The 24,712-nt window shown below is 38.8% G+C and overlaps 2 protein-coding genes across 6 annotated transcripts in view; one reads left to right on the top strand and one right to left on the bottom strand.

Annotated features, from left to right (window-relative positions):
- Positions 1–3,606, bottom strand: part of LOC146469173 (coatomer subunit delta-like) — a 12,198-nt gene extending 8,592 nt beyond the window's left edge. Inside the window, exons 1-5 of the mRNA XM_085123849.1 lie at positions 3,452–3,606; positions 3,049–3,088; positions 1,482–1,705; positions 785–964; positions 1–120 (exon numbers count right to left, since the gene is read on the bottom strand). The exon at positions 1–120 is cut by the window's left edge and continues 89 nt beyond it. Coding sequence (XP_084979975.1) covers positions 1–120; positions 785–964; positions 1,482–1,705; positions 3,049–3,088; positions 3,452–3,454 — 567 coding nt within the window. The 5' untranslated portion in view covers positions 3,455–3,606. The remainder of the gene's footprint in view (positions 121–784; positions 965–1,481; positions 1,706–3,048; positions 3,089–3,451) is intronic.
- Positions 3,607–5,738: 2,132 nt separating this feature from the next.
- LOC146469174 (neural cell adhesion molecule 1-like) lies at positions 5,739–21,783 on the top strand. 5 transcript variants are annotated; one of them, XM_085123812.1, is made up of 8 exons: positions 5,739–5,757; positions 12,380–12,463; positions 14,946–15,034; positions 16,724–16,990; positions 17,634–17,720; positions 18,397–18,681; positions 19,485–19,769; positions 20,629–21,783. In XM_085123812.1, exons 3-8 carry the CDS (start codon positions 14,968–14,970, stop codon positions 20,712–20,714), a joined length of 1,077 nt encoding a protein of 358 aa, XP_084979938.1. In that variant the 5' UTR covers positions 5,739–5,757; positions 12,380–12,463; positions 14,946–14,967; the 3' UTR covers positions 20,715–21,783. The 5 variants fall into 5 exon arrangements, with proteins under 5 accessions (XP_084979938.1, XP_084979937.1, XP_084979936.1 ...); XM_085123811.1 differs by lacking the exon at positions 5,739–5,757 and adding an exon at positions 8,579–8,654; XM_085123810.1 differs by lacking the exon at positions 5,739–5,757 and adding an exon at positions 11,860–12,022.
- Positions 21,784–24,712: the final 2,929 nt, after the last annotated feature.

Genomic DNA, 24,712 nt, shown 5'->3' on the forward strand with positions numbered 1-24,712 from the left:
AAAACCACCAAACCCTGCCAGATGACCCTTGACTCCTTTGCCTCGCGCCGCAGCTGTCCGTGCAGCTTGCAACTCTTTAGCTTTCTTCTTCATCTCCTCCTTAGCCTCACGCTCTTGTGTCTACAAGAATAAATTTGTTCACATCAGGGAATAGAAATCGCAGCTTCTAATGTCTGGGAATCTTACCTAAAGCTACACTGTATTATTATCTCACTGTAAATAATTTTAATCCAGGAGTCGTGCCATTTTGCTTGCAAAGAAATTACTCAACAATACTCATTGCACAGTTAAAAATGTTCAGGAAAAACTCTGCCTTTAATCCTTTGATTAAGCCCTAATGGTGATCAGCATCAAATTTCTCCTTGTAATATCAATGCTCATTCAACCCCCGAGGCCATCAGAATTGAGGTTATGATCATCCAAGGTGAATCTTCTTGATATTTTGATAACTTCTCCCCAGTACTTTTATAAGAAAAGTATGAGGAAAAGATAGGAGAATTTGTTCTTTGATATAAGGGTTTAAAGAGGAAACACAGAGCATCTTGCCATCTATCTACCAACTGAGCTATGAGGTCAGAAAGGAGACCCACTAGGTCAAAGATTTTTTTCTTTGTCTCGTGTAGTCCCCCATTTTCTTACCAGGGCTAACATGCACTAGGGAAAATCATAGGTTCACTTTAGCACTTTAACACACAGAGTTAATTCTCTGATCAATTACTGTGTCATTAGTGCTTGTGGCATAACATTCATTGTAATATTAATTACTTCACATAAATTAACTTGCCTGCCTCACAGCACGGAACACCTTCTCTTCATGACTGTCCATCTCTGTAAATGTTCTGATTTGTGCAAGGTTGACATTTTCACGATAACCAAGAGCCACGATCTCATCAAATGCAAAAATTAGAGAGAAGGAATTCTCAACCACCTCTGATTCTTCCATCACTTTACAGTATTCAGGGATCTAAAGATGCAGATAAAACGTTTAACATCACACATCTGCCATGTCTTGTTAGACAGCTGTGAAAGGACTGCAAGTTGAAGGTAAAATTTTAAAAAGCGTCTTTATGACTTTCTCTCTCGTAACTTTGAAACTAACTGAAGTTTATTTTATCCTTCTGCCCTCTAGTCCTAAATTATTTTAATCAATGACTAAATCTTGGGGGGACTTCCTTGTACAAGCCTTTGGCTTTCTGAGGTCTCCTCACCACTCACTGTTTTTTGGAACGTTCTATTATTTATTTTATGAAACTGTTCTTCTTCAACTCACATTGTAACTACTGTAATCTTACATATGAGGTGGTGGTGTAAATAAATAAATAAACAAATAAAACATCTTTGGGTGATTTTTATCTAATTTCAATAAAAGATACTGGTGGCAAATAGTTCTGGTAACATTTTACTGTGGATCATAAACAGGTGACAAAACAATGCTTCCTACAGACATCACAAATACTATGAGTAAAATAGCTGTCCCTTACCACTCGAGAAAACAATCTCAGTGTTTCCAAATCTTCCAAAATGTTGCTGGCTTTTGTTGTAATGAGAAGCATATATAGTTTCTCAAGTGGCTGATAAACGTATCGAACACTCTCTGTCTCCACAAATGTGTGTTGTTTTCCAGTGTTCATCAATTTTGGAAATGCCGCTAGAAGACCTTCTACACGCGACCTTGTCATTTCCACAAACTGCCGTGATACAATGGCTGTGGAATGAAGGATGGTTGTTCAGAAGAACAAAATGTATATATTTAACAATAATAATCGTTAATTATTATCCTGCGAAATCGTGCAGAATATCGCCCAATACTTAGCCAATGAGGCCACAGGCTGAGTTGGCTAAAATCAGGGGATATTCTAGAAACAGTATCCAAGAAAAGAGAGTTTCTAATTGAAATAGCCAGTAGTAAATGGTAAATGACTGCAAAGGGTTTTCAAGCAAAACAAGTTTCTGTTCAAAATAGTGAGGGGTTTGAGATCGCCAGTGATTGTGAGAGTGGGATTCTTCTCATGTAGGAAACATTTTAACTCACATTTAAGCCTCAGTGGCTCAGATGGTCAGAGCTTTACCCAGTTTCTGTAATATGAAGCAACTTAGGAGTATTGCTCTAAATGGGATGTTAGTCCACCACATGATACCAAGCATGAAGTGACTAGAAATTAATAAGCCTTATCATGGTTTTTGATGCCATTTTGATGAGTAGGCAAACGCATCTTGAAATAACAGTGTTTGTATACAAATCCAAAGTCAAATAATTTTCATAAAACATTGCTTCTGAAAAAATTCATGAATTGGAAACTTTAAGTTTTGGCACTAGAAAAAGGATTTAAAGAAAAAAAAAATGGAGGGATGTAGCTGTGTCAAAAAGCATCCAGTCGTGTTTTGAACTTTCCATACATTTGTCTGTATTTTTTCCCTGTGCACTATTTTTAGTATCAGTTCACGGCTGGTTCACCATACAGACAAATGTATGGAAATGTCAAAACGCAACTAGATGCTTTCTAGCACAGCGACATTCCTCAGTTAGTTTCTGTAAAATCCTTTGCATGGTGCGTGTTTGCCTTCTCGTCAAAATAGCGTCGAAAACCGTGACAAGGCCTATTCCCTGTTGTCTTTCTCTATCCAAGAGTATTACTGCTCTCCGTGGATAGGATGCAAGTCAATCACAGGGTTAGCCCCACACATACGTCACGGGTATTCATTCATTAACCAGGGTGAAGACAGAAAATGCATGTGAAGCAAGGATTCTTGATTTGGAGGCATTAACTTTATATGATTTACATAACTTATCATTTCATAACATCATTCACAACTTATACAACAGAATACATACATGTATAACATACAAACAGTTCTGAAAGAATGCGCTGGGCCTCTATTGTTTTTAAATATATCAAAACTAGTTGCCTGAAATAATGTTAATATGGTTTCCTAATTCTTTATTTAGTTAAATTAAAATTACTGAATTTATGGCAGCTGATGACCGAAATTAAGCATCATTTTTTTAACAAGGTTAACAAGAAAAATAGAAAACAAATATTATCAAACCTTTTCCTGTTTTGGTGCATATCGCTGCAGCAAGGAGAACCTGTGAATTTAACGCAAATGGGTAAGGCGATCTTAAAATTCCGTAATACAAATATGAAGTATACCAGCGGGTATTCCACCGAAGCTACGATCTCTGTCTTAAATCTAAATGATGATTCATCGATTTTACCACTTCATCTATTTAGTAGTTTCAGCAAAACAATTTCGGTGAAATTAAAAAAGCTTAGAATAATAACATATTACCACACTATCAAAAAAAATTTAGTTGATCTTTCTGACATGTGTAAAATGTTTCGCGAAGAAAGTTATCATATGAGATGCTTGTTCCGTTACTTAACAATGTGGTCATTCATTTCTCGGGCAATAAAAACGCATACATACAAACAAGGATAACTGAACTTACCATTTTGACTTTCAATGCCTCTTTTACGGAAAATCAGGCCTCTTGGAGGCCAAAAGTATCTCAATTTTTGAGCTTTCTTCGCTCGCCACGTCCTCAAAAGAATCGTAGAGGAAAGCCACGAAGAATTCTGGGAAGACAGTCTGCGCATGTGTCATCTGGGTTCTTAGTACCCAGGCTCCAAGCATTCTTATCGCCACATCAGAGACCACGAATATTTTAGTCAGCAGCATAATCTACCTCGCGATATACTTCCTATATGGTAATTATCATGTCCCCAACTTTTAACAAGTAGGTGCTGTTTGTACAGAAGTTATGTTTTCGTTGGCGTTGCCATCGTCTACTTCACTTCCCTAATAGTGAAAAGGAAGAGAAAAGAGGGCAGTAGATTGTCTTTGTGTTGATACATTCAAACGACCCTTTTGCTGCATTGACACTGCGCCTTGCAACCCGGCTGAGACCGGCCGAATACAATAAAATCTGCAATTCCACAGCGACAAACCAATGAGTGGTGCCGGATCACTTGTAGACCTGGATCAGCAAATTATCTCAAATAGAAAATATTAACGGCAGACTGATCCCAACGGCGGAGGTGACAAGCTTGAGAGAGCAAACAACAAAAGCTAGAATAACTGAAATATATTTGTTTTTTAAAAAAACAAATTTTTTTGCCCGATATTTCGGTTTGCAATACAAACCTTCCTCGGGGGCTGAACGAAAAAGAAAAGTGAGAAACATAAAAGGATCGTTACAAAGAAGATTTAAAATATAAAATGCGTGACAATGATTGGTTGTTTAGGACTAAGTGTGAGACATGTCATTGGCGTGTTTCGTCACGTCTATTTATACCAAGAGGGTGCAATGTTTTAGCTTTGTTGATTAAATGAGCTTCACGAGCCTTTCTAACTGAGTCACGTTTGCTGCGTATAAGTTCAAGCGGGATTAGTTGGACGTCGTTGATTGAGTGGCCAGGTTGGTTGAAATGTAGCGAGACAGGAGTGGGGTTGAGTAGTTGATGGTGATTCAGGATAGATCTGCGATGCTCCCCGAAACGTTCATTAAGTTTGCGCTTTGTCTCCCCAATGTATTGGGAGTGGCACTTCTTACATTGAATTAAATAGATTAGGTTTTTGGAATTACAAGATATGTAGTCAGAAATTTTGCGTGATTCGTTAGTGTTGAAAAAAGTGTAGTTCGTTTGACCTTCTTGGAGAAATGAGCAAGTTAGGCATCGTGGGTGGTTGCATTTATGAATTCCAGCGGGTTGTTGGTTGGAGGGCTTGTTTTGAGGTAGCTCGGAATGGACCAGGAGATCACGTAGACTTGCGTTACGTTTGTAGGCGATAACTGGTGGATGAGGGAAAACTTGTTTGCAGTTGGCGGAGGACTGGAGGATGTTGATATGTTTTTTCACAATAGATGAGATTTTGGGAAGTGCACCCAGTTTCTCTCATTCATGCTGTGGCTTTGTCTAAAGTTAGAACTTTCAGTTTTTGCGTTCTAATAACATTAATTTCGCAGGTGGAAAAACGAGAAATTATTTACATGAGAAGTCGACCGAGTCGACACCGAGAAAAACCACTCATGGTGCTTGTTAAAACCTTAAGCTTTTTTATTTACTCAAACTTGGGTGGTTACTGGTATAAGTGGTACTTTAATGCCCTCTGATTTTTGTTACTTGATTTTATATATATATAAAAATCACTTTTTGTATTGCACGTGATAACTAATTTTAAAGATTGATTGTATTCTCTTCTTTTGTTAAAATAATTATAAGAGCCACCCGTTTTTAATTGGCAAAAATGAAAGCTGACAGCTTTTTAGGAAATAAATCAAATTAGTGCATGTGTGTAGTATATTAGTTTGTTCATTAGCTATGCTACAATAAAATTGAATAAATTTGCGGCCGGTTTTCTCAAAATCGTCAGTTTTTGACTCATCTTGCAAATTCAATCAGTCAATAAATAACAAAATTGTAGAACTGACTCGAAGACTGTTTTCTTGAAAATATAGAGGATTATATTAAAGTAGATGTTTGCCGAGAATGCGTGTTATAAAAAAATTTCCTTTCACCGATCGAGACCTAGCTTATTAGGAACAAAATTTTGTTGCGAGTGCTGTTTATGAAAGAAATTTCTTCATCGATCGACCGCATTCTAAATAATTCATGTATATTGACCCACTGTTGTTTTTAGTGATAATTGTCTTAAGCATAATATTCGCATCTTTTTAGCGAACAAGAAAGCTAGCTATACGGGACGGGACTCGAAATTTGGCGTCAATATTTGGCCAAGGGACGGCTTAGCAAGGTGAGCGAATTTATTACAGTTCATGAAGTCGATTAACTTGGTTTTAAATCAAAGAAGCTAAGCAAACATTTGATTTTCGGAGAGTATCCTAATTGATGCTGTAGAAGACAGTATGCGAGTATCACCTGATTATGATCCTGAATATCACGGAACTGTATTTCGTGCAAGCTACATCCCTGAGTTTTATCAAAATGTAGTATACATCTATCCATTTGGACTTTTTGAAAATATAGATATAAAAATGCTAGAAATTTCCGGCATAGAAAAGTAACTGAAATAATATTTAATTGTATATTTAATGCTTGAAGCTAGAAGTTGTCTGTTTTGATTCCGCACTGCTGTGCTGGAGTAAAATTTTGACCTCCATACCATACTATATAAAACAACAACAACAAAATAATCTTCCATTTGCTCGATCGAGTGCCGGGAAAGAATACTGCGGTTTAAAATACGGTTCATTCTGAACCAAACTGTTTTTCCAATTATTTTAAATTATTTTCATTTTTTAAGTTTAAATAATGATCTTTACTGACCTAAGTATTAACCTATACATATAATCATAGCGACTTACGTTTTATTTTCAAGCGTTGAATCTTGTTTGAATGCTATCAGTTTGTTTTCAAGACAGTAGCTCAGTGGTAGAGCATCCGAACTAGTAATCGGAAGGTCTTAGGTTCGACTCCTGATAGGAGCACTCGGATTTTTTTTTCCGAGTATGCCTGCGTCACTTTCTAGAATAATCATCATTCTCAATATAAATATGGTTTCTCGGTATCATATGAAGACTATGAATTGCAAAAAACTTAGAGACATGCCGTGTTAAGATATACCAGGAAAGATAATTCGGGTTTTAACTCTTCTTATCTTCATAACAATTCCTCTTTTCAAACTAGAAATTAGCCTCATTTGCATCAGAATGAATGTGATCATGATATAAAAATCACAAAGCACTGAGATTAGCAAAAACGCTTATTTTCGTGACCAATAATGTAAGAACAATGCAGAAGTGGGAATCCTCTGCTATTTCAAGGAAATAAGAAGATTCCAGCTGATAACAACTTGGCCCCCATTACCAGAATGAAGACGGGTCAAGAGTCAGTGCGTGGCAAGCCTTTTCCGGCGAGCGAAAAGCTAGTTTCCGGTTTACTGGCCGCGCGAGAGACGGCGTGGTTGCGCTCGCCCTATTCTCGCGCGGCCAGAAAACTGGAAACTAGCTTTTCGCTCGCTGGAAACGCTTCCTACACAGGCTATAAAGAAAGGCTGCCGGACTGTACAATTGGTTTATGCACTGTATATTCTGACCAGTAATATACAAAGTCAGTATAAGCCTTTCTACAGAAGTTGAATTTTCTAAATTTTCGGCTGACTAGATCCACCAAGAACCGGCACCTTTGCTTTGTTCGGTTGGCCGTCGCAAAATTGTTTTACACTCTGTTTTTTTATAAGAACTTTTTTTACAAGAACGTCGAGGCTGAGATTTACCAAAATTTTAAGAACGTATCAAGAACATTCCTCGGGCTGAGAGTCTATTAAGAACGTTTTTATTTTGCTAATCTGTGTATAAAATCAAGGTAACAAATGTAAATTAACCAAAATACTTAAGGGCATGTTTTGTATAACATTAACAATGGTGACACACATCTCGGTTTGTCATAATCAGCAGTTCTTGATACCATATCTCAGCAGGCAATGCACTTTGATAGGTTTCCTGGTCGCGTCCGGTGATTTACTAAATAACATGTAGTGTATAGCATGTAATTTAAGAACATCTTAAGAACGTTTTCAGCCTCAAATCGCAAAAAAATATAAGAACGTTCAGCCTCAGCTCCAAAATTAGACGTTCTTATAAAAAAAGAGTGTATTGCCGTGGCTCTCGATCGCTTACTGTTAGTATCAGAAGCATTTCGCACCCGCGCGAGACAGCCACGCGCGAACTCAACAGTTGGCCAAGGATTACAATAGAACTGCACCTTTCAAAAGAGTCTATTTTGACTGGAACCTGCAGCTGCATTGCTTTTTAGGGTTGGAAGCATTGTTCTGTTGTTCATCATTTTATCCTCTCGACCAACCATGTTAGACGTTGCAAACATTACAGGTCGCCCTAAGGCTTACTGGTGCCTAGGTGGGTGCGCAATTGGGAGGGGAAAACCTATCGCAAACGGGGTTGTAGGAATCCTCACGGGCATAACTTGCTATAAGGAAGGAATGGAGGAATGGAAAGTGAGGAAAACCGTCCATCTTTTTTCAACCTGTGATCACCTGAGTTATTTATTGGGACAAGAAATCGCGACTGATATTGACCATTCACTTGGAAGCTTAATTAAACCGAATCATATGAAGCTTTCAGTAGAAACTTTTTCAGCCCGTTTGAAATAATAAGATAGGGTCCTAGTAAAAAAAAAAGTTCAAATAGAAAATTATAACGACCCAGTTAAGCTAAATCGTATAGAAACTGAAGTTTATTTGCGAAAAAGTTTGACACTTCAAAAGAAGCAATTGAGTGACAGAAGAAAAAGGAAAGATTAGAATAGATAACAGGACCTGACTGAGTCGAGTCTTGTTCAAAGAAAATATTTATTTTTGATATCGCCTCGGTACGTCTTGTCATGTATCAATTGCAAGAGAAAATAGGGAGCTGTCCGCTCTTTGTTTTCTCGTGCATGTATGGGCAATAGCAATGTACTGTTAACAAAATCACAAGAAAACTCAATCAGAACTTTAACAGGCCTCTGACATTAAAAACAATACTGTTTTCTGCCTGACAAATTTGTATGCAAATGACTTCACTGGTATGGCGAAGAGACAGGGAAATAAATTTAAATAATTCACAGAGTCAATACTCATGGAAATTTATTACGTTCTGGTAGCGTACAACGAGGAAACTGATTCCTTCAAAGGTGAGTAAACGACAGTTTACATTCGAAATTTTCGAAAGTTTTTTCAGGTAGAGTTGGTAGAGGATAAAATATTGAAGTATTACACCGGCAGCAATGGCTAACCGTTTGTAAACGGAATCAATTAATCTGAATAATCGGTTGCTGAAGATTTACCGATACACTGTATACTTAACTGTGTTTTCGACAGAGAGATACTAAATAAGCAAGAAATGCCGTATGAAACAGCCGCAGAGTAGTAAAATGTAGTGGTTTTGTAGTAGCTGTTTTAAGGCAAACACGATCGATCAAAAATATCACGTTAGACAGTAACATTACAGAGCAAAACTTACGAATTTATAGCTGGATACAGTAGTCGAATTCAGTTATTATCGAGCTCTAACGCAACTGATTTTACACTGCATCAAAAACGATGAGAATAGAAAGTAAATTCGTTCGAGATTTAGCATGAACCGGTCGCATTGCATAAAAAGGGGACAAAGTTATAGGGGTAAACTTTCAAGATGGCCCCTAGATAGAACACTTTTCGAACGAAGCATGCATAACTCGTTGTTATCAAGGTAAAACATAACATTTATCTATTTATTTATTTATTTATTTATTTAGTTATTTAGGTACCAATTGCATGTTAACTAAAGAGTACAGCAACAGTTAAACTTTATAAAAATTATAACTATACGGCAACTGTCAGAAAATTGATCCAGTGTGCTGTCTTACCACCCTTGAGAAGCTCAGCTGCAAGATTCGTCGATTGCATAACACGGCGTTAATTTGAAGCTAAACTCTCGGCAAGTCTTGTTCTATTACGCGGCATGTTTGCATTTCAAACAAAGGTAACTGGCAGACGGTAATAAGTCTGTTCGTTTGTTTTCTTCGATAGTCAAGGCACGCACCATTATCAAGCAGAGTAGAATAAATTTCTGGTAAATTTGAGCAAGAACAAAAACAAAATGCTTTCCTGCAAGAATTAGCGAGGTTAATGCCGTTGCATGTCAAGTTATTATTTTCGGTGAGCAAAAATGCAAATATTTGAACAAAAACAAACTTTGAAAACGTCCTTTTTCCGTTTACTAAGTCGGAATTGCGCGGTTTGAGTGTGCTTTGCGGAAACTCATAATTCCTGTCTTGTTAAATGTTTACATTCTTTCTTTCTATCAAAATTGAAAATATATATCTCTAAGCGTCTCTAAATACATGACAGCAAAGCGGCGGTACCATTTTCTTTCAAAATACATGCGATATTTTTGATCAAACGCGATAAAAAAGTACAAATTATACTCAAGTATCACACGGCAAGAACTACAGATAAGCGGAGTCACACCTGGAACATTCTCGGTCTCCTAAAATTCTATATTGTGTATGTCTGTAGACTTGTTATTCAAAAGATGGATATTTTATACTACGTTTTTTTAATTTTACATATTTAAGAAATCATTACTTATAAATTGGTGTTTTTCTTCCGATGTACAAAATGCAAATTGCGTTCGTCATTCCGTAGGGAAAGTATTAAGACGGTGATAAATTTAAATTTGAATAGTTAGAATTTCACCTTCAGCGTTGGTCGTTTATGACAATCGACAAGCAAAGAGGAAAAACAGCGGGTGGAAACCCGCATCTGAATAATAGTTAGCTGAGAAACGGACAAAATTTTAATTGTCTGATGAAAAACGTGGGATTTTAGTAAGGAAATAGCCAACACCTGCTAATTCAGCATCTAATGCGAAATTGTGGTAGAAATTGAGACCATTTAAATGCCATTATGCTGACGGCACTAATTTTGCATTCAGTCAAAATGTTAATTGAAAATTAAACATTTTCAATAATAATAGTAGCAGTAGTAGTAGTATTTTATTTATAGCCACGTTTCTGCCTATAAGCTGCAATGACCTCGTTTAAAGGTGTACGTGCAAATAAGCCATTTCCAAGTTGCTTCGAGCCTCATTATGAAAGGGAGGCTTCGTGTATAGGTTTTATGAAAATTAGTTTTCATTCATATGCATACAAAACTAATTTTCACATGAAAAGCGTTGCACTTAGCCTCGCTTTCGTAACGAGGTTCAAAGAAACTCGGAAATGGACTAAGAATGGTAAAACAAAGAAGAGCTAATACAAGTTAATATAATAAATAATTATACATGTGTGTGTAGCCAAACGCAAAGTGAATAGATAATAAATAAGCAAAAATAAATTGGATTGATAAATAAACAAGGGTCCCCAACAACAAGTACCCACCAGAATCCAAAATGAGAAGTTTAAAACCCAAATTTCAACCTCAAGCTGTTTCCCTGTAAAACTAATTACATAAATAGTACGTTCGGTATAAATACGCTTTACTTTACGGATGGATCTACACAATATACGGTATAGTATGGAAGCCTGGGGAAAAGATATATTATAATTATAGTATGGATCAGAGGCCTGGTGCAAGGCTGAAAAGAGGGAAGCTATGGGATGACATGCTATCGAAGAGGGGAGGAGAGGGAAGGGAGAAGGTCTGGCCCGCAAGAAATGAAGTCTGTGCATGTCATCACAAGAAGCACTCACTTGATTTCTGACATTGATTGCTGCTAACAACAAGTGAATTACGATCGGGGATCGGAAGCGGTCTCACAGTGGAAGATTAGCATAGCGTGTCTGTGGGTAGCCTGCGTAGCTGGCGGTTTTTATGGGTGGCTCACCAGAAAGCCGGGCACGAGAGTCAAAACGAGTAGCGAAGCCGCGGGGAAATGGGGCGAGGGCAACGAGAAACCTCGCAGCGAAACGCGGCTTCGCCGCGACTGTCGCTGTTCTCTCCCCATTTCACCCGCAACTCCACCACTCGTTTTAGCCTGGCTTTCCCGCCCACCAAAACCGCCAACTACGCAGGCTAGTCTGTGGGGGACTTTCTGTTTTTCTCGCTTTCTGGCCGCGCTGAAGTTGGGGCGAGAGCAAAATTCCCCAGAGACGCTTGCTGTGGGCGTGGATAAGCGGTAGAAAAAAATAAACCACAGTGGCTGCATAATCTACAATCAAAGAGGAACTTAAGATTTCACCGGCAAAGAGATAAAAGACAGAACAACACTAAGGCGGTTCTTATCACTTATAAACACCGTTTTGCCAGTTGTTATGACGCCGTATCGCCTGGTGTGTCTTGGCACAGCACAGGTTGGCACAGTGAAGCACCTGTTATCTTGGCAGGGTCAGCTGATAAATGCTGATATCTGTCCCGTATTTACAATTTGCGTCGCGTTTGAGATATCTCAAGTACGCATTATCAAGAACTCCCGGCAAGAACTATAACATGATTAGTTAAATCCTGTACATTAAGCTTCTGATCAAAGAGGTGTGTCTTTAATTGTCGCAGGAAATGGCGTTTTGTAATTGAAAAACAGGTAAAATATTGTGACAGCTGAATAGCAGGGCGTGTTGTCTAAGTAATAACTAAGAGACCTGACGGAATTGAATGCGTTGATTGATAAGCTAAGAAGTCTAAATTGTAAGTCGCCGGCTTCGTGTTTAGTGGTAGCTCCGTAAGGTCGTTTTAATTGTGGCTGAATGAGTTTACTATTTAGCTAAGAGACCTGAATTACTGCAAGTTGAGATCACGCAATTTTTCGCTGAATTCATGTGTTGAATAGTCTTGAATGGCAGCTAACAACTGATTGAAACTTTAACCGGGAAACGTGAGAAAAGAGCATTCCTTATGCGGACTTTCTTATGATAATGGATGTACGATTCTCTTGTGTCAGGATTCAAGGATTAACGAACCGAGGGTGATTGAAAAAGCCAAAAGTGGATTTCTCCGAGATGCTGGTTTACAACGGCCTTGAAAGGTAAGTGCAGCGTTTATTTTGACGCCAGGCAATTAATTAACATCTTATCTTCTAAAGGTGGCTTAACATTAGACCTGAGTAATGGAGTATAGATTGCAAGGCGGTCATTCATATTATTGTAAATTTCCTTTGATCCTCCGCCTATAATTGCACTGTATTACTGAAAATCTCTTGCTTTGTTAGCAATCGTAACATAACATCTGTTTTTCTGGCAGATAAGAGGGAAATTGTCTAGAAGTTACTGAATAGCTTTTCGCTATCCATTTTGGCGGGACTTAAAATTAGTCGTCTTAGAATCGTTAAACGCTTAAGCTACTCAAACAATAAAAGCAAGGCATGGACTTAATAAATTATTTAATGCATTATTAGCGATAGATTTGTGTTTGGAAATATAGCCGACAACGAAAGCATCGAGAAAGCACAGCAAACTTGCTAAGTCACGAAATTTGGTAATTCATAAAAAGATTCTCAATTTTCGATTCCTCTTGAACAAAATTAAAAAATATATATATCAATACAGGAAAAGGATTATCGGTAGTTTTTTTTAATGTTCACACTAAAGCACTTTCAAAGGATTTTATTTATAGAGGAACAAGTTAGAATTTTGTTTTCTCAGTCGTATTTGGATTCTAGCTGGGCAGGGCGGCTACATGCGTTGACGCTTTGAAACCGGACTCGGTTTACAAAGATTTTCTAGTGAATAATGTTTCCAAGAAATATCAAAAGAATGAAAAGGCTGTGTTCCAGGTACTAACGAAACACTCGCAAGGACTTCGCGAGGGAAAGTTAATTGCAAATTAAGCCGCCGTTCTCCCTTTTCCTCGACTCGACTTTCACGTGACCATACACGCGCGTGCGCGCAGTTCGCAGTCCCTCTTTAGTTTAAAGAGATTAGTTCAATCGCTTTCTCTCGCCGACGGCAGTAGCTGACGATCGAAATGTTTACAATAAAAGTGATTGCATTAATAAAACTTTTGCGACTTCTTTCTTTTTGAGAAACAACAAAGCGAGCCACGAGATGAGATACTTCCCATATTGGAATCTGAGTAGGTTCTTGACTACCTAAAGAGAGGTGGTTTCGACCACACACTAACAACGTCAAGTAACGAGACACCTCCTATGATCATGACTTAAAATTGCTAAGCTAAAGAGCACTAAGATGCAGTTAAGCCAGACAAAGTATCTTATTAGCCAAAGAATAGCATCTCTAGAAACTGCTTGTTATAGTATGATTTCATCAAAGTCGAGAACAAAGTTGAAAGAAGTACAACAGGCCGTCTCATGTCTTGTTCTATTCAACCCAAAAAATTCTGTAAAAAATGGTATAATTCTCGCCAGTTGATTTATGGGCTCGCCAGTTTTCCTTGCGCGCGGCCACATGCACAACCCCCAACTAGGGAAAAGGCCCTGGGAACGAGGATGCCCCAAAGGGCTAAATACACAGTGGAACATGCGCACATCACCGTTGTGACGTCAGCGTTTTTCACCGTGAATCTAATCCAGCCAGCCAGGGTTTTTAAATTTATCGTCTCCGGCTTGAGAGTATTTTGAAAAAGATCCGTTTTTGGTGGTCGAAAACACCAGATTAGTCTACACGGAAGGCCAAACCGGAGAAAAAGATGCGTTTTCAATTTATCCGCTGTAGTGTGAACGGGCCGGAAACTCTTTGTTGATCTCAGTGTGATCCCATCGATTCGAATGGATCAAGCTTGCGTAAAAAGTAAACAAAACCTTTGCTGAAACAGTCGCTGCTTTCGTTGACCTAAAAGCGACATCACTGAATATTAGGATAATCTTCTCAAGGGCGAACTCTTAATTTTTCAAAGTAGATTAAAATTCCTGGGTGGGGTTTCCTATGGATTTTCTGTGACGCAAATAATGAGTCACGGTACGGCTTTCATTATATTCGCAGGCGACATGAAGAATAAAAAATTAAATTCTCTAAGTTGTACAAAACGTTCAGAACTTGCCGTTTTAAATATCGCCCGAATTTGAGTTTGCGTAGGTTCACGTAATTCTGTTGACACAAGGCTTTTGAGGTCGAGTGTGATTGATAAGCTGGACAAAACGTGCAGAATTGCTTCTATCCACTTCGGCTTTGCGCAAATTAATCCTGAACGAAAATATTATAGCAGCAATGGGAGCAATCAAGGTTGGATCAAACTTTCGATCAAACGTGTACCGGCGTAAAAATTCCTCTGATCTCCTATTTCCGTTACTGGCGTTTATGTTATTTTGGCGGTTATTATTATATTTTTGTTGAACCTGGCCACACATATTTGTTACGTAAAAACAGCTCCTTAAAATAACAACAATCGCAGCTTGAATGTAATTTAGTCATTTTAGCTATAATAGGTAGATCACGTTATACCCCACCCGGCGTACAGGAACTGTTACGAAATATCCAATATTGCATTTACAGACACCGGTCGCCAAAACGTTACTAATTATTAAGCATTTGATCTTCTAAACGATTTTCTAGGAACCTTGACTACAACTGAAAGATGTGTGAGTGCTTAATGAACAGAGCCTTGCTGTTCTTCACTTCTCTCCACTGGATAACATACAGCGGTGAGGTTTAGTGCCGTGTAAATGTCTTGCTCATACATTCAAACTATTTTTATATCGATGGTGTTGTATTTTTGTATCTAGTTTTGTATAAATTATGGTGGCTTATGTATTACATGGCTCACAGCTCGTTTGCTCCACCGATTATTTTGGTGCAAATACCGGACATATCGTGTTGTTTGTTCTATTGAAAAGAGCCAACGCATTTGATTGAAAAAACAAACAAATTATTTAAATAAGCGGCAAAATTCAAGATAGTGAAAGCTTCTGAAGTACCGTTTGACGCATGGTGAGATCAAAATGTATCTAGATACTCGGTAGGTACATCACGTGTGGCGAAATACTTACTGTAACAAAATCATTCTACTGGAATTTTCATAATAACGACCAAAGTTTGAAAAACACATTAAATGGAGGTATTGTTTTGTTTATGATGTAAAAGTAGATTTAACAGGAAAGAAAAACATTATTTTGTCCAAGTCACGCCACTATTCAGACACGTCATAAAAAATATCGCAGTTAGAAAGAAACTAGGCGCATTCATATTCGACCATATTCTTGTGTTTGATATTTAACACACATTTTTAGTTTAATTCCAAATGGAGATTTCAGTAATTGTGCTAGATACAGGCCTCAGGCTGTCTAGAGTTTTATCATCATTTTAATTTTTGGTTAGTTCATTATACAGGATCTTGAAGAGAATCGAGAAAGGGGAAAACATTTTTGGAGGAAGTCCGGTTACGCAACTACGAACGTTCAGCATTCACGTACAGAAAACCCATTACCTTTTTTGTACCATTTGCAACCTATTCGACGGAATTGAAATATTACCCTTTCACGAGGAACGAATTTGTAACACGGAATAATTTTAAAACGTCTTGACGAATACAGGAAACACCACAGCCGGACAATCAAAGCATGATTGACAGCGAAATCTGCTGACCAAACTGAACCAAAACAAACAAATAAACAAATATAATGAACTCCTGGAATAACCTATGCACAGTATTTCAGTCATTTGATATGTCACAGGAAGCCCACGTAAACACTGATGAAGGGGTTGTCTCCCCAAAATAGTCAAATGTGGAACATACAGAAAATAGGATCTAGCCATAATCTCTTGATCTAGCTTATTAGTTACAACTCGTTGATTTTTCAATTTTTCTGTTTTCCTTGTGATTTCTTTACCTTTCCTAAATTCTGTTTGTATCGTTCTAAGTGTCTTTGATTATAATAAATCAAGAGATTCTTGAATAAATATAATAATATAAATCTGTCCCGCCTAGATTAGTTCTCGCTACCTGCGGACCAGTTTTTTTTTTTTTTTGGTTCTTTTTTCTCGTTGGGTTTTTGAATAAACTTTTGACTTTGAACGGATGATCAATATAATTTACCCAAAAGTGGACAAATCCCAATGTACTTAACTGGAAGTAGCGTCAAATCGGAACATTATGGCGTGAAAGAAAGAGCTCTAATTCGTTTTTCATGACACACAAACAAATTTGTCCTGTAGCTCAGTGGTAGAGCATCCGAACTAGTAATCGGAAGGTCTTAAGTTCGACTCCTGATAGGAGCACTCGGATTTTTTTCCGAGAATACCTGTGTCAGTTTCTGGAATAATACATCATTCTCATTCATTCACCAGGCTTGAAAATATAACATCACATTTATTTCATTTGTCTTTGCTTGTAGACGGAGCTGTTTCTGTGCTGAATGGAAGCCATTACGCACCTGAAGGGAGCGATGTAAGCATCAACTGCTCCATAACAGGCGAAGCGTTCAAAGGCTGGTTTGATTCAAAAGATCAACCGATAAGCAACAAACCCTCGCAGAGACTGCATGTAAAGAGCGAAGGGAGCTTACAGTTCCTGGAGATCAACAGAGTCAGCAAAACAGACTATGGACGGTATGAATGTCGCGGAGAAAAGAATAAGACTCAAGTCATGTTATACGTAGAATGTAAGTAGCTCGAAAGTGTTACAGTACTCTTAGGAACTATGGTTACTGAAAGAGCTTGACAACTAAGGGTGCGAGTTTCCATTTGTCAGGCCGAGCAGTTCGCAAACGGAATGCGCAAATTTGAAGGTTTAGTTCTATGCCTGTCCTTCAAATTTAATTCTTCAGAATAACGGTCACCATTTTCAGAATATTCAAGTGCGAAACTTTTTGTACAACAATGTCTTTAAAATGACCCACTCCATTAAGTAATTAACAGGCATGGTCTGGCCCGCCAGTTTTTGGGAATGGAAAACGCCCTAAGCCTCGTTTTGAGTAAGTAATTTCATTTTCACTTCAGTAACAACTTCAAAACTTCGTTGACTTTGATAATCAATTCCACTCAGGTTGTTGAAACGTCAGTCAATGTCACTACAAACATGCAGTCCTTCTCAGGACTACACTCACCCGGATGATCATAATTTAGACGTGAAAACTGCAAAGGACCGCGAACGATAATGCTGTCATATCATAATTTACCCTCTTTGATATGAGTGGACATCCCGGGTTCAAACTATTTACAGTGTTAAGCCCATTTGAGACATTAGATAACCCCTTAAAATCTTCAGTGTTTTCTACACTACGAGCAGTCTCTCATTTCTGTTAGGGACATTGAAACGAGACATCACGCGAGGGAGTGACGGAAAATCACCTCCTGCAGTGAGACGCGCGAGTTCGACGCGTAGAGACGGAGGTAATTTTCGGGCACTGTTGCATGTTTTTATCGTTCGTTCTGGTATCGTCGGCAGAAATAAGAGACCACTCATGATCTACCCTACGTTAAGTCAGAAGAGGACAAGAATATGCACACCATTTCAGATTAAGGAGCAAAATACTGTCAGATCAAAGTATTCAGGATTGTTCTCCTAATTCAGGCCAAGATGGCTGAAAAACCACCTATAACCTCTGCAGCCGCAGAGCTTGCTCGTAGCACAATTAACTGTGTGGAAAGCTTTCACAGTTGGTGATATTTTCGAGCAGTCGCAAAGTTCTGGCTTCGGAGCCAGATACATGTGCCGTTTGCCGACGCGAGGAGAATGGGGAAGAGGGAAGTTAAGACTCCGCTACCCCGTGTACTCGCGGCTTCGTGCCAAATACTTAGATTGACAGAGAGGAGACATGAAGCATTTTCTCCCAGTTTCTGCGTTGAGAATATGAAAACTTGTTTTTGTAATAGTATTGGACCGTTGATATAAGTAAATCTAGATGCACCAGCGCGTGCAACAGTCAGTGAACTTGAATTTATGTTCTTTGGTGTGAAACGAGTTGTAGACAAGTCCGTAAGAAACAATTTACTTACATTCAGTTTGCAGTTGTTTAAGAATGTTATCTGTGTATCACCATCCTTTTTTTTTTCATTCTTTTTGCAGATAGCCCAACTTTAAACCGCGAAAGGTCCACTTCAGGAACGATATATTCATCACTAGGCAGTAACGAGGAATTCACACTGAATTGTGTTTATGATGGGTTTCCATTCCCTCGCGTGCGATTCAAGAAAATGGGCGAGGAATTAAACAACAGTGGAATTACTTATGGACCAGGCTCAGCGTCTTTCAAGTTTTCTGTGAAAAGCGTAAACGATTTTGGATTTTACACTTGTGAAGCGACGAATAGCAGAGGGAGCTCCTCTCACTCTATTGAAGTTTATAGAAGAAGTATGCACACCAAGTCTCTGCTTTTAGAGCGGTTTCCAATTGAGTGTCGAAAAATCAAAACCAACGTAATTACTCTGGCCAATCGCAACAGACGTAAACAACACAACGAGCCAATCAGAATTCGAAGCAAATACATGTAACTGGCGCCAAGCGCGGGAAAACCCCTGCGTCGAAAACACGATTGGTTTTGGTTTCGCTTCCCATTGGTTAAGAAAATGGCGCGAGTTTTGTTAACCAATCGTAGAGGGTAGTAATGCAAAACCAATGCAAACGCGAAATACTTTCGACAGTCAATCAAAAACCGCTCTAACTATGTTCCTATTAAATTCTCGTTCACTTGTAAGCGTTTTCATTCGCTCTTTATCTTTTTATTGAAAACGATTGTTTTTTGCCACGGAACCCTTCTTTGCAATGGCTTCGTTTTATACCAGCGTTTTAGAAAACCTCCATTCTGTTTGGCTCATTTAAATTTGTCTTAGTTGCGCGTATAAACAAGACAGATCTCAATGGAATAAATGCCATGGTATATTTTAAGCCTGCTAATTACATCAGAATGATTTCTTATTCAGTGAATTCATAGGCATACTCGGAAAAAAGGAATCCAAGTTCTCCTAACAGGAGTCGAACCTAAGACCTTCCGATTACTAGTTCCGGGATGCTCTACCATGAGCTATAGAAAACTCCATGAGCTAGGCCTGGTTTACTTTTGCAAACAACATGTAAGAGTATTTCAGAGGACAATTGCATCTGGTACATATAAACCATACACAAATGTCAGTTGTTTATTATATTTATTGTTTCAGGCCCTCCCGAGCCTCCAAACAACATCCGGGTCTTTCCGAATTGTGATAGGATAGACGTCACGTGGGATCCGGCCGTGAAGGATCGTGGGAGCAAGGTGCTTGGCTACAAAATTGAACTCTGGCAGGGAGGGAGAACATTGAAATCAGAATCCCTGCCTACCTCGAGTCGAGCCAGGAGCTTTGAAGATCTGCAGGCAGAAACGCTGTACGAAGTTCGAATGAATTCTAAAAATGCTCTCGGCGAGGGAGAATGGAGAACGGTTCCCGTCAACACTACTTTGGCATGTAAGCAAACATAGAAATCTTTCAGTCTTTTTTAACCTCGGTTATCATTGTTTTGGAACATGGAGTTGAATGAATTCTAAAAATGCTTCGGCGAGGTACGTTGGAATGAAGAACTTTTCCCGTCAACAATACTTTGGCATGTTTCAGCAAAAAAGTCTCCTATTTTGAATTCAGTTCGAAATCTAAGCCGAATAAATTTTTCGTTAGAGTCCAAAGAAACACTTTGGCTCCGTTCCCATTTATAAAGGATCCTTACATTGCATGTTGGTTCACGACCTTCAATTCTTCGTGGTGCTATGGGGGAGGGGATGGGGAAGTTTCCCTACTTTTTCCAGAAGTCTCCTTAGACTTTATCAGGGTTTTTTGTAGCTTAAAACCTTTAAACCCCACCTTCCTTTCCCTGGCCTTTCCCACTCTCCGCCCCACTACCCCGTCCCTATACGTGCACACATTAGTTAGGACAAATAGAGTCCTTAAGTGTGACGTCACAAATATTTGAATTTTTGAAATTATGGGATTTTTTCATATGATTGGAAAAAGCATGATGAAAAATGCCTACTTGCCAAAAATCAGCATCTTATTGCGATTTGGGGTCGAGATGTTAGCTCTGTTTTGCCCCGATGACTCCATATTTTGCCTCAGTTCCACTTTAGGACTCTATTCAGCCTCCTTACACCTCGAGACAAATGAACTTTTAGAGAAAAAAAAAAATGACTTGAGATAGCCTGCGCCGCAGGGATTATAACTATAAACCGACTGCGGCGCAGGGTAGCTTTGGGATAGGCTTGTTGATTAGATCACTTGCTTCCCGGCAAACCATGCTGAATCTTGTTGATCCAGGTCTTTGTTCCCTTGTTAGGTTCTTCACAAGCCTTGTCTTCAGCTAGCGAGCTATTCTTGTTGTTTCCATGGACATGGATCATACCAGCACATGTTATTCTTTGACCACAAAATTACACTACCTGTCAATCAAAGAAAAGCACTATGCGACTGACTCGGAGTCCGGTATTCATACTTCAGACTTACAGAGGGCTAAGCAAAAGTCACCAACGAGCAAGAAGAAATAAGAGGGTCTTCATTGCACTGGCGCTTTGGAATCTCAATTTTTAGTGAAATTGTCGGCCATTTCTCAGCTGTCAGTTGAACTGTAACCATATCTCACCCTTCAGTTAATTTTATAGCAACTGCTTTCAATCTCAGATAACTTCACGTTCATAGCTGTGGCCGTAACTTAAACCTTAAACCACAAATGCTTGCAAGAGAGGCTGAGCTACAACGCCAGTCAGACACCCCTCTCCCCCACTCAATGTTGACTCAATGTTGTTTTATCGTAACCGTTGTTAGAAAGGAACTGACTTGTTTTCTGTTGCTTCCTTTAGCTTTTTCAAGTTGAAAAGCTAGGGAAGGGGGATGAGCTCCGTTGAAACCGTTTCATGGATTTTAGGCGGGAATGTAGCTTGACGCTTGTGGGTTAATCTTCCAGTCACGGTTTTGAAACACCGTTATGCCAGCACAGAGTAATTGGTATTTTATGGAGATCTGATGAAATATTTTTATCATTCCCTTACTAGGATACTTTCAATTATTACAGTAATAACACTATTCTGTTATGTTACTTCAGCAAACGTTTACATTGGTTTACACAACTTAGATCCAGCTTCGTTCTTCCAAGCTGACCCAATGAAAAAGTATTGCGAGATTTCTTCAGTCCATGATAACCAGAAAACTTAAAAACTGCTCAATTTTTCTTCAAGTTTTTTTTTGAAGGAATTCCATATCATTGCGAGTACTTTTTTTAGTGAAATAAAAAAAATAAGGAGATTACATCAAATGAGTTCACTTCCAACTGGAATCGGAAGTAGCTAGCACGTACGCTACAAGGAAATGCGGTTAACTACAGATAGAAATTGAACGGTAATTACGTAAGCATTAGGAAGTTATTTATGTACTTTTAGGTGTATATATAAATTATGACTTTTATAATAATAAAAAAACCCGGTAATTTAAAGTCTGATTGCTTTTTCAAACCTTTTTATTTTGTGTTCGATAATGGAAGCATATCGCGTGCTATCCATTTGCGTGACGTACTCGCGCGCTAAAATTGCCGCCAAAGCGTAGTGTCGCGTCGGTTACCTCTGCTTATCAATGGGGGTCCTTGGCCTTCCTCTCACGGTAAAACCTTTTGAGGTATCAGATTCCTATTGTTTTCAGCTTATTTTTAATATAGTTGAAATATTAATTCAATAAAGCAATCCCACTCTTTAGCAGACAAATAAGGAGGATCAGTTTGAAGACTATCATACCACTTCATTAATTAAACGATTAATAACTTTTAAGACCCTTTCACTTCCTTGTTTTACATTAAACTTGGCAGCTGCCGATCTGCTGCCCTCTCATTCCATGAAAGTTGAATCAATACTGAGTCAGTCAGCAAGAACAACGTCCTTATTTAGCGAGAAAAAAAGCGAGCAAGTTTTTACCCAGCGAGCCGGAAGTGAGAGCGAACCGGCGAGGGGCGAAACGTAATACGGTATCCTTTCTTGCTGAAACGGAAATTGATAGAGACTGAAGGAAACTGAGAGAGCAGAAGCCCTTTATGGCCCTTGAACTGCAACCAGCAGGTGAAACGAGCTGAAAAGAAACTTAGGTTCTCGCAGGTGCAAAAAATGTTTCTAGCAAATCTCGTACGTGCGCAGCCATTATCTGCTGCGTGGAGCCATATTGACGAACACTAATTATATGTGTAGGCGCCGCCTCTGCACACGTAGTTTTGACCTGAAATTGGGCCATTATTTTTGTTATTTTAACTTGAAATTGCTCAAGACTTTGCCTTATGGTTTGGAATTACCAATGCAACGGTAATGGGTACAAACAGAACGATTTTCATTGGAGTGTCGTAAAGATCACCGCAACCAATCAGGACAGACGTAAAGAGTGCAATTGATTGGAGAAAGTGGCGCGAGTTTGGGTAACCAATCACAGAGCGTAGCAAAGGTTAACCGAAACAAAAACAACCACAAATTACTTTCCACACTAAATTGAAAACTGTTCCAAAAGAAACAGAAAAAAAGAACAGCGAAGAAAGAGAGAGAGAAAAGAAAATAAAAGAAAAGAAAAGAGCGCTAGTGAGTAAGGAGCGGGTCAAACATCAAACTTCACACGAGAAGAACTAAACCGAGCGAATAAAGTTCATGGATTGACAAACACGTTCTATCCGTCTGATTCACATCATAGGGAAACATGTGAAGATCGACTGCGGGACAAACGTCGATCTTTTCATGAATCGAACTTAATGAATAAATTAAAAATTTGTATGATAATCAAGATGTCACAACATTTGTGACTGCCGGTGATCTTGTTCCACGTTTGACCCAACAGTCGAGCTTTATCCCGTTTTGGTCGACCCGAATTGCAATTTAGTTCGTCTCATGTGAAGTTCGACCAGTTTGGCCCGTGCTTAAGGTCAAGTCTGAAACCTCAGGTAAGGGTATTTCTTTCTCCTTGTCTAAAATAGGTACAGGATTTACAGAAATTGCCGGCGAACTGACCCCCACCAATTTCCGAGGTATACCCGCGTTGTCGGAAAATGACCACTGACAAAATATTGAGATGGCCTTTCCGGAGAAACTGAAAATATAGCTTCCACCGTTTTTATAGTCTTACTATCTCAGTGCCCTTTGTCCGAATTAGGCATCCATGCAGCCCGCCACAAATGGCATAGAGGACCCTTCTGTAAACCACTTTTGTCAGTGTTGGCATCGTCATTAAAGATTGCCCTCGTCACCTTGGAATGTTTGGTTGGGATGCGTGGCTCGGTTCTCTAAACCCTGATCCTAATTTTCAGACGGCCCAGTTGATCAAAGCCCGTTTAAGCTAATCCTGGATTAACAAAAACTTTGGTTCGAGTTTAATTACAGAACAAAAAAGATGTTTTCAAAAAAGATTTTTGTCCCTTAGTTTTGACATTGACTTTTCTTTACCTTTAGTTTAAAAACAATTTTAACGAGCGAGCTGAAAACCTCAGTTAACTTTTAATCGTGGATTAATTTTAATCGGCTTTCGAACAACCGAGTCCTGGACTTTAAAAGTTTTACCCATTTTAGACCGCAGGGGCCGCAAGTCCCGGTAACTCATCGGGCCCGAAAAGTGTGTTTGGTGATAAATGTTTCTCAACAGAAGTAAATTTCAGGAGCCCATTACTGTCAATTTTTATTAGCTTTCAATGCTAAATTTTAAAATCTTTATAATTCCATGAAAACAATAGCCAAGTACCATGCCTGTAATCGGCGAAGCAGCATTTAAAAATATACTTAACGGGGCCGGTAAGTTATCGGGAATTTGGAGAAACGAGCCCCTGGTTTCCAGAATTCATACCCGTTTCTGTTAAATCCAACCCATTTTCGATCCAGACTGTCGGACCAACCATAACCTTTGGGGCCGCACATACCTTTGTAGCTTCGGTTTACCAAGGAAATGGTTCCGACCGCAAAACAAAGCCACAGGTAACGCTTATTTAGGGTAAGTTCATTTAGAGTAGGGGTGGGGGTGGGGGGGGGGGGGAGGGCTGGTTAAATTCAACCAAAATCGCAGTTTTATCATATTATCCTCTCATCCCCGCCCCCGATAAAAAAAAAAAAAAGGAAAAGGAATAAAGAAGCAGAGTTTCTTTTGTTACTACTGGCAGTTTTTGTCAATAATCGTCATAATAACAATAATTACGATAATGAATTACTACCGCCTCTAATTGCCCCTCCAATTATAGACGCCATAACTAAAAGAACTAAAATAGAGATAAGCGAAAAATAATAAAATCCTACCGCTATCATTAACCTAAATATTACTGCTATTTACAAATATATCTAAAACCGTAATTATGCTACCAAGGTATGTTAAATATTCAATCTAATTTTACTTGAAAAGTAAGATAAAAATATACATCTTGC

Source organism: Pavona decussata, unplaced genomic scaffold, assembly GCF_977016875.1.
Source record: "Pavona decussata unplaced genomic scaffold, jaPavDecu1.1 SCAFFOLD_127, whole genome shotgun sequence".
Taxonomy (NCBI): Eukaryota; Metazoa; Cnidaria; class Anthozoa; order Scleractinia; family Agariciidae; genus Pavona; species Pavona decussata.